General features: G+C 41.0%; 1 protein-coding gene and 1 pseudogene across 1 annotated transcript in view; one reads left to right on the top strand and one right to left on the bottom strand.

The window, feature by feature from the left end:
- LOC104386258 overlaps positions 1-513 on the bottom strand; it is a 5,136-nt pseudogene extending 4,623 nt beyond the window's left edge.
- A 4,000-nt stretch (positions 514-4,513) lies between these two features.
- OCA2 (oculocutaneous albinism II) overlaps positions 4,514-10,442 on the top strand; it is a 171,786-nt gene continuing 165,857 nt past the window's right edge. The window contains exon 1 of the mRNA XM_009994824.1: positions 4,514-4,734. Within this exon, the coding sequence (XP_009993126.1) occupies positions 4,514-4,734 (221 nt within the window). The remainder of the gene's footprint in view (positions 4,735-10,442) is intronic.

The following is a 10,442-nucleotide window of genomic DNA, read 5'->3' as shown; positions in this document are numbered from 1 at the left end:
TCTCAGGATTGTTCTCTGCTGTCGCTAGGATGGCAAGGTCAGGGATACAGCAACAGCTGTGCAGGGACAAGCCAATGGGAGGATTTCTGAGGTGTAGGGCTGGAACCCTGCTCTGTTTCTCCAGGCCACAGATGAGGAAGAGCAACTCTCTTCTCTGTGGCTGAGACCATTTTAAGGTGTCTTTACCACAGGAGGCCAATACAACATCACCTGTCTGCCATGTGGGGAAGCTGTCATGAGATGCATATCTGGAGGGAGATGCATATATAGAAAGGTGCCTGGGTGTGCTCTGTCAGTGTGAGTGCTGTGGGAGGCTCCTCACAGCAGCTTGTACCCGTGGCCTCTGCAGTGCTCCTGGCACAGGGGCGTGCTGGAAGGGAAACCAGTTTATTTAGATGCTGTAGAGACACCTCCCAGGCAGGCAAGATTTACCTTCAAAATTCCTTGGGAGGGAGCCTCCCTAGGAGATGCAAGCTCCTGGGGGCTGAATCTGAGAGTTGCTTCAAGAGCCATGTTCTCCTACCCCTGGGTGAGGTGGGCATGTGAGCAGACTCTGAGCAGCAGCATCACACCCTCCCTCCTCAGTTAGCTATTTTTTTAGAATTTGGGGTTCTGTCTGGGAAGGTTGCTTGGTGCAAGGGCAATGTTTTTTCCAATCTTGGTGGGATATAGGCTTTGGCAGATAATAAGATGTACAAGTCAGGAAATACGCTATTTATGAATATTACCTGGAGCAGATGTGATATTTTATAACCTTGTGGCCTCTAAAATTAAATTCTGCTTAATATTTGATTGCAAAAATGCTATGTTGTGCTTATTGATACTCAGGAAAATAATATTTCAAATGATGATGCATTGCCAGCTACATCATTTGCCTCCAGCATTTTGTTTTGCAAACAAAAAGCAGGCTACACAAAGCATCTTAAAATAAAATAACTTAGACTGTTGATCTTATTAGCACCTGAAAAGTTGAGGAAAAGATGAATTATGAGCAAGCAGTTTAAAGAGGATGTTCTGCTTCTTGGACTTGGATGAAAGGGATAACAAACATGGTTTAAATACTGTATTAGCCCTTTTGTAGTCAAGCTCTGGATGGGATCAGCTTCTAGCTGTGGCTAAAAAAACCCTGCTGGTTCAGGGCTTCTGAGAGATGGTCCCAAAAGGAACTTTTCCTGGCTAAAATCTCTCCCTGCCTTCACATGATAACATCTCACCTGTGACTTATCACTGATAGAGGCATTGCAAGCTCAGAAAAAAGAGGAAATAAAAGCAAAGAAAATTTCTGTAACTACAGAGGAATGTGATCATTCGAGCAATTTTTGAATGGTAAATGCACTGATGTCTTAGAAGCTTAGATACCATGGTGATAGTTGCCTTGGCAATGTTTTAGCTACGTAGGTAATCAAGATCAAACCTGTTTCTTGTGGCAAAATGATGCTTTTAAAAATATATATATTTTTGTAAAGCTTTTGTGGATGTGCAATAATGTGGTTTTATTGTTTTGTATCTAGGCATCAGATTTTTTCTCAAGTTTCATGTCCTCAGCATTCTTTTATTTTTTTCATTGCTGTTAATTCAGAAAGTAAATGTCTTTCATGCTAAAGCTTTGTACTTATGAGAGCCTGACTAATTTAGTTCTTACTCACGTCAAGATAAAAAATTCTCACTTTGTGGGTAAGGTAGGATCAATTTTAGAGGTCGTATCTAGGTTTTAAACTTTTGAAAAATAGTACAACCTGAGTTGTAGGTTTACTGATTGTGTTTTCCCAGCCTGACATCCTTTAAAAATCTGTATGTTTTCACAGCAGGCATTCAGGTAAATCAAAAGTAAAGAAGAACAGAGTATGTGGGCAGATACCTCAGTGATTTACAAAGTGTCTTAATAAAAGCACTATGTAAACATATGAAGTGAGATTGAAGACAAAAAATCCATTTGGATTTGCAAACATTTGCATTTCAGAGTTGTCTATTAGCAGTCTGAGATCTTAGCACAGGCAAAACTGGCTGCTCCACTGTCACAATTTTAGCCAATGACCAGGTGACAGATGCTCTGTTATGCCCCCACTACCCTCCCAGGGGAAGATAATAAGAGGAATAAGGGAGAGAGATTTCAAGGTTGGAAAAAATCCCAAACCTGTAATAAGTTTAATGAAATAATAAATAGTATTAATACTTATGGTGATTTACATACAAATCTATACAAATATGTAAATGTGGATCCCACGTTCCTCAATTGGTATTTGTTTCCTGACCAGTAAGGTCCTGAACTGGACTCAGCAGCAGATGGGGGTACGTGAGTCCAAGGTTCTGGTAACAGTCCACAAAAGCTTTGGAGCTGCCAAACATGTCCTACTTGGGGAGGCAGGAGAAGGCAACCTGTGCTGATGGATGGGAAGAGGGTATTGTCCATCAAAAACTCATGTCTTCAGTGTTTCTTGAGACATGCCAGCCACATCCAGAAATGGAAGCCCTATTAAGTGAATAGCTATCACCTTCTGTCAGTAATTCACTACTCTCTATCTTCTCTTTCTTTTTGATCCCTTTCAAGTAAACCTAGAAGGAAGAAGCAAGCAAAGGCTTGTTTATGCTGATGTTTTCCAGGGCTGCTAATCATAGAATCATAGAGCACCCCAGGTTGGAAGGAACCTTGAAAGACCATCTGGTCTTTGGACCATCTAGATGAGATTATCTAGCACCCTGTTTGGTCACATCTTGAAAACCTCCATTGATGAGGACTATACCACATCCTGGGGAGGTTGTTTGAGTGAATTATTGTTCTCATTTTAAAAAATTCCTTTCTTACATCAAGATGAAACCTGCCCTGATACAACTTAACTCCTATTGCCCCTTGTCTTCTTGACGTGGCTCCTTCTGAGGAGACAGCCTCTGTCATCTTTGTAGCTGCCCTTTAAGTAACAGGATACTGTGAGGGGCTCCCCCCTGAGCCTTCTCCAATGGGAGAAAAGACCTGGCTCCTTTGGCCTTTCATCTCAGGACAAGTTCTTCAGCCCTTTGATCATCTTCGGGGCCTTCTTTTGGACCCCCTCCAGTCTGTCCATGTCTTTTTTTGAATTGTGGGGACCAGGACAGGACTCAAGCTATTGTGTAATGATGGGAAGAGTCAAGTTTGTCAATCTACTTGTAAAGGCAGGTGAAGAAGATTAGGATATGAGAACTAAGGGCCTTAGGAATAGAAAGAAAAAGAAATGCAGGACTGGAGAAGGGAATGGCACTTGGGAAATTCTGATTTAGATTTGGTTAGCAAGCCTGCCTTTGCTTGGAGCCAAAGTCTGCATTTGTGGTGACCTCTATGTTCAGTCTTTTCTTTCAGGAGCCTCCATTCCTTTCTAGCATGTGAGACCGAGAGACTTCAAAGCTGAATAAAATCATTAGCTTTTTGTTATTTCTGCTTCTAGTGAATTCTCTAGCCTGTTCCTTATTACTGTGCTATTTTTGCTCCACAGCCCTGCAGGTTTCCCAGTGTGTCCTGTGCTGAGGTCTCTGCAGGGAGGAGCAGGTATGTGCTCTGACAAGGTTGCTGTCTCCCACCGAGGGGATGTCAGAGGCTGGAGGCCCAGCTCGTGCTGTCCTCTGTGGTGGCACTTCAGGCTGAAATGTTCCTGTGATTAGACTCCACAGCATGTGCCTAACACAGGCTGATCTTTAACTCAGTCTTCATGTCTGATTTATGCACTTCGTGGGATTCTGAAGTGTTTTTTTTGTAACTTCTCACGGCTGAATTTTAATGATGAGAGCATAAAAGCTTTTTGACTGTTATGCACCAAGTTTTATTATAATCACCGTTAATAATTGTATAATAGTACCTAATTTTCATCAAGGTTTGATTCACATTTCATAAATGCTGCTGACAACTGGTGAAATGGCACACTGTCTTTGTAAAACTCAAGTACCTGCTCTGCTTAATGAGGGGCCATCATCTGTCGCAGAGCTTCAGGGTGATGGAAGTGTTCTGAGGGAGCCCAAGGGGCTGGGGGGAGAGTGGTAGGGTTGGGGGGGCTGCTGCCACTGTAGCCACCCAAGAAAGGCTGTTTTGTGATGGTGAAGCAGTGCTGCTGTATGTTGGGAAGATGTTCTGCACCAGCAGCTCTTGTGCCTCTAATGTGTAGATGATTTTCGCTTCTTCTGTGGGATAGGCCAGTGCAAGTTCCTGGGAAATCTGTGGGAGAAAAGTCATGGTAGACATGGAAAAAGCAGAAAAGCCACCTCTTTATGTATTTCAATGGGTTTTTTATAATGGCTAATTTTGAAGTTCCAGGGAGGTTTAACATGTTGGAATGATTCCTGGTGGAAATAAACCACCAAGAGAAATATCCAAAGGTGTACAAAAAGAGTCTTCTGCTTAGCATTTTTAATACGCCTGTACTTAAATAAAAATTGAGTCAATTCCATTTCATCCTAATATATTTGTTTTCATTTTCTTTAGGAGAACACTCCCCAGGAGCAGGTGTACTTGGATGACAAAGATGACAGTATAATTTCTAGGCAACAAGAAATGGAGCTGAGTCAGACACCTTTACATCAAGACAGTTTATCTGCAAATGTGGAAACCAAACCAGTGACCAGCAGTTGCAATGATCTGGGGCTATTAAATGAGTATCATGGCATGGTAGCAAGTCTTGGAGAGCCACAGACCTTGTGTGAAAAACCAGCAATAGGGGAGGATGGCTGTGTTGCTCCAGGGAAGGATTTCACTCCTGTCCCCATGCAGGGAAGGTAAGAATAAGGACAAACAGAAGACTTTTTTTTTTTTTTTTCTTAATCTAAATTAATGTTTATTTCCTTGCAGAGCAGATAATGTATGTTCATTAAGTGATGTTGCTTCTCCCACATAACAAACAGGAAGCTTGATGGGACATCAGAGCAGTCTTAATTGCTATGGGGAGGTCCTGGATCACCTGGTTTCTGAGCTAATCTCAGCTTTAATAGCAGCCATGAGCCAATTTTGCTGTGTTTTCATGATCAGCCACATGGCTTTTTTCCTTGCTTGGTGTCACCAAGTGTCCCAGAAGGCACAGAGATAAAGCAGTTTTCATGTCCCACCTCCCACTTCTTTCAGGAAAATGTATCATAAGGCTGTAAACTATAGCTAAGACTGAAATCACTCAAATGGCACTAATAATGCCACTGTGACAGCTGCCACATCACTTGAGATGAGTACAAGGAGTGTGTGTTACTTGTGTGCACACACACATTCCTTGTGCATCAGGAAAGGTGCAGGACTGGGGGCAGGGGTGCCAGTCTTTCCTGTTGCTACAGATATACCATCAGCAATTGTCCCTGTAGGTGTTTAGAAGTATTTTATAGACCCCAAAAAATTGCATCTGGCTTTTTAGACCTTTCTTGTTTACACACTCACTTTGTTAAACCCCTTTAGTAGCAGGGTGGGGTAAGCTTTGCACCATCAGCAACCACTGCACCTGGAAGGCTGGACAGCCAGGATGGACTGTCACTCACTTTGGGCAGTTTTGAGAATTTGTAGAGGTGACTTGACAGAGGCTAAAGTGAAAGCAATGCTGTACCTAATCTGAGCTCTTGCAGAGCCCAGGCCTTGAGATGCCCCCTGGAGCTGTCTGCTTCAAGCAAGATGGCTTACATTGCAGAGGTGGAGTGCCAGCATGATTTCCAGAACCTGATTCTGGAGACACTTGTTGCACTGCTACAAATCAGGAAAAAAACCATGGTAGATTTCACAGGAATTTCATGTTTGAATCAGATTTTTAAAAAAACTAATTGAAATTAAATAAACATAAAGGTATGGTTTATTCAATTCTGTAATTAAAGTGGGTCAGAAGTGTAATGCAGATCAGAATCCTGGGTAAATCTTATCTGAAATCAGCTAGGGTTTTCATCCAAAGAACAGAATTTTATTTTTATTTCTCTCTCCTTCTCTCGTTCCCTCCTCTCTGTGTGGTTCTCCACAGCTCTGTGTCAGGTGGGAGGTGCAGTCCTGGGGGCTCCCCACAGTTATGGACATGCTGGTCACATCCCTACATTGCTGAACATTGCTGAGGTCTGTCACCTGCCCCTGCATCTCATTTAGAAGGAAATCTGCTTATACTGGGAGTGAAAGAGGTTTTAGGAAGTTTAGTTTTTCAGTTTTAGTAAGTTCCCTGATCTGGGCAAGGGGGAGTAAGTTTCCTGATCTGGGCAAGGGAGAGCCAGGCTAGCTGGGTGAGCTTTGCTGCACCCCTTACTTACCTACAGTGTGTGTAGGTAAGTCTACAGCAAACCAAGTCAAGGCTTTATGTGCATCCGGAAGTGTTTCTGTCAGAGTGAGAATTGGAAATCAATAGAGCTATGCTTTCCAAATATTAAAAAAAAACAACCCCAAATTGACAGCTTGACCACAAAAGCCATATAAATCCTTTAGAAATTATTTTCTGAGTATTTCAGGATTTGTTGTGTTGACTAAGAGTTCTACCCACAGAATTGAATCTTGCAGAAGTTCTTCAGCATGGGGCAAGGGTGAGTTGATGTTGTCTTGTTTTGAAAGGGCATCGTAAATACAACCCAAATGGAAGGCTGACAGGGGAAGGGAAGGATTGAGTGCATGTGGAGATAGAGTTTTGCTTTTGTGAGTTCACATATATGTCTTACTATGGGGTGTGTTTACCAGTGCTCTTTACTGTCCTGTTAACTGTCCTGGTGCAGGAACAAAAACCACAATTGTGTTCTTACTTATGGGTGAGCTCTGTGAATCACAGTTTGGAAATCATGGTCACAGATGCCAGAGGTGAAAAATACTAAATCATGGGTGTGCCCACCTTCCTGCAAGTGGAGGCAACAGCTCCAGGTCTTCTGATAACACCTTTTTAGTGTTGAGTGAACTGTAGCTGCTGTGAGTGGTTTAGGAATAGGTGTACAATTACAGAGCCATGCCCATGCTTCCTTACAGACAAATGTATATCTGATCTTCTACAGTAATATAATAGTGCTCAGGAAAAGATCTCCTGAAGTTTCTCCTTGTTGATCTTTACCTCTCTTGCTCCTCAAATATTGATCCTTTTTTTTGGAGTGGCTTTTCTTAGCCAATGTGCATTAGGTGCAGTTAAAATACTGATGTGATCTGTGTGACCCCTCCAGTATGAGTAATTGTCCTTAAATCACTGGTAGTACTTCACAGAATACAGATAGAAACCTGGAAGAACCTTTGCAGAGTCACAAGTTGTTTGATGAGTTTTAATACAATGAGAGCTTTTCATGTAAATTGTCCTTTTGCTTGCAAAGAGAACTACAAATGATTAAGAGAAATAGGAGACTAAATGCTTTCCCCACCCCCCCATAAAGGGGTTCACTAAATTGGCATGTCTGTATGGTTTATTCTAATGAGTCTACTTAACTCAAATTGCTGAATTATCTTTCAGATGTAAGATTCCTAGGTTCTCTTAATTGTTCAAATGTATGCTGTGACAAGACTTTCCAAAGATTCTATTGAACAGAACAGGGTATTTGTCAAAGTTGCTAAAACTATCTTTAAGAAATTGCTCTTGAGTTAAGCAAGGCTCTTTTCCCGTGGACATTCGTATCCAGCCTTTTCTAAACTGAACATTTCTACCTGACTGCAGGACAATCCTGCAGGAATTTTGTGTGTACTGTCTTGGGCTGCCTGGCTGTCAAAATGCCTTCTCATTTACTTCCTGTATTGAAGAGCAGTTAATTCTGACTTCAGCAGTTCCTGCATTGCTTTAGGCATCCTGTGCTCTGCTTAAAGAGGTCTGGACCAGCCACAGTGGTCACTCCAATGACTTTGTTTTTCCAGAGCATCCATGCCACTGAAATAAATCTGTCCACCCTCTTGTAAGCAGCACACATTCTTCAGCCCTGCTCACTTTGGGAGCTGCTGGCATGCCTCTCTGAAGTGGCATGTGAATGAGCCCCAGTAGCATTCAGTGGGAATGTACCAGGCCTAGGTGCACATTTCTAGGGAAATGTGGTGTAGTTTGGTCTTTTGGAAATACAGGTTTTAAAGTACTGCAAAACAGCAGTGAAGTCTGGATTTTGATTTTGTATTTCTCTCATTCTCCTCAGCCTTTAAACAATGGATTGACCAGGCTCTTTTTCGTTACAGTGACATGAAAGTGGCTTTTGCCTTTGATAGACATTCATCCAAACTGCTTTGGGCTGAGCTTCCTGAGTACCTTACCTTGCAGGAAGATATCACGCTGCTCTGAGGCCACATGAGTAATGCTCTTCAGGTCAGCCCTAACATCTCCAAAACAACAAGCTACTTGCTTCCATCTTGTCTCTTCGCTTATGGGGTTGTGGCCACAAAAAAGGCCCCTTCGTTGCCTTGATCTCCTTATCAGTGCTACTTCCAAGGGAAAAGCTTAATGACATGGCTTTATAATAACCAAATCTGAAATCCTCCTTCGTGATTCACAGGAAGGGGGTGAAGTCAGCTGTTTTCATCTTAGGAGTCAGTGAGCTCTGAAAGCAATCTATAGAAAGGAGATGAATAGTGATTCTTAATCCCATGTAACCAATTACTCTGTGTTGCTATTTAAAACTGTGTTACTGGGAAAAAAAAAAAAAAAGAGCATTCATTGAAATGTAAAAGTTGTGGAAGGTGGTGGAAGAAGGGAATAATACAGCAACAAGACCTTGTGGCATTCATTTCACATCACCTTTTGATCTCTTTCTTTGATGTAATTGCTGGTTGTACCTCTTCTAGTTGGTCAGAAAATAAGATTATCTTCTTAGGAAAAAAAAAAAAAAAAGAAAATGTTGGCAGTTGTGCATTTTATTATGTTCTGAGCTTTTTACAGAAAATTAGACTGTGAGAAGGGGAAGAAACTGAGCTCTAGCATTACTCCATTGAGGACACATTTGGATGACTTTGTCTCTGGAATTTGCTGGTCATTTAATATATATTTTTTTTCTTTCATCTTTGTGCCTTATAAAGAAGATTAATCTCTGGCATAAAAAATGATCTCTTTTTAAAAAATCTCTTGAGTTTATATTTCATCAAGCAAAACTATTCCTCTCAGCATTTCTCCTGTCCCTCTGTTTCGCTCACTCATATAAGAAAAAGTAAAAACAATTAAAAACAAACAAACAAAAAAAGCAAAAAAAAAAAACCACAAAGAAAAAAAATGCAACTCTTCCTTTGCTCTGAGTCTGTGGTCCCATGATCAGTAGGGAGATTAGTTTGCCATGAGAAGGTCATTGAATTAAAAATGTCTATTGAGTTATGGGTTTGCAGCAATACAATGAAACATTGCATTTGTATTTCCTGTTAGTTGGAGAAGCTGGGAGAGATTAAGCTGTTGTACAGTGAAAAGTCAATATGAAGGTGAAGTTATGCCCTTGGCTGTGAGAGATTATACATCTCAATTTTTATTTTTAATTATGTTGATGTATTGATACTTTTAAAGGACACTTATGAGACTTAGATGTCAAGAAGATGTGGTTACTGTCTAAATAAGTAAAATTTATGAGACAATTTAAAAGCTTCTTCAGACAGGGGAAAAAGACTGAGGAAAAAACCCTCAAAAACATTCAGAACACATTTTGGGGTGTCCTAAGACTATTGGCTATTAGACTAAAATGAGATTATCTTCTGTTCAACAGTCATACAGGGAAAGCAGTCATTTTCACATCATAATTTCTTGTTTATGTAGGGAATATTGTGATTTTTCATGTCAGTCACACTAGTGTTAGAGAAGAGTCCAGGACAGATAGATGACTTCTCAGCAAACTGCAACATTCACCATTCTTGTGTAACCTTTAAGTGGTCTGACACTGCAGTGAAAAAATATTAAAGAAGTTTCAAAGTAATGACTTTACTGATTGTTTTTATTTTGTTCATTTGGGTTTGAATATATGCTCTCAAGCTTTTGTTGCTAACCTGGAGGCTGCAACCCAGCTTGTCATGGGCAAACTGTGTTGGGGCCTGTGACTGCTGAGACTCTCAGCTCCCATCACAGCTCCCTGCTGCTGCTGCTACCACATCACAGAATTCCCTTCAAAACCTGAAAAACACAAATGAAGCAATAAGAAGCTCTAGCAAAACTTTTGCTTGAATGGTAGGAAGGATAAAAGAAGGACAGTGTTATGCACAATAGGCAAATAAACGAGTTATTGTAAAGTTCTGCTGTTCCCTTCTAACTCGCTGTTTCCAGTTACCTGGAGAAAAGCATCTTGGAGTGGCAATGGAAGGAAGACAGAAATGGCATTATATGGTGTAACTTCAGGAAAGTGTTTGGCTTCGTTTGAGCAAAGGATGTGTGCTCAGCAAAGGACTGGTTCTAAGTTGGTTTTTTGCTCTTAAAGAAACATACTGAGACAGATCTCACACGTAATAAATTTACCTGTGTTCAGAGTTATCTAGTTTCTCTGTTGCTATGTACTATTCATCATCTCAGTGCTTATTTCTTATAATTATTCAAAATATCTTGGACTGGTCATGTACTACAGTTTCT

This window comes from Chaetura pelagica, unplaced genomic scaffold (genome assembly GCF_000747805.2).
Source record: "Chaetura pelagica isolate M959 unplaced genomic scaffold, ChaPel_1.0 scaffold263, whole genome shotgun sequence".
Lineage (NCBI taxonomy): Eukaryota > Metazoa > Chordata > Aves > Apodiformes > Apodidae > Chaetura > Chaetura pelagica.
The sequence above is the reverse complement of the archived record's forward strand: the minus strand, read 5'-3'. Positions and strand labels throughout refer to the sequence as shown.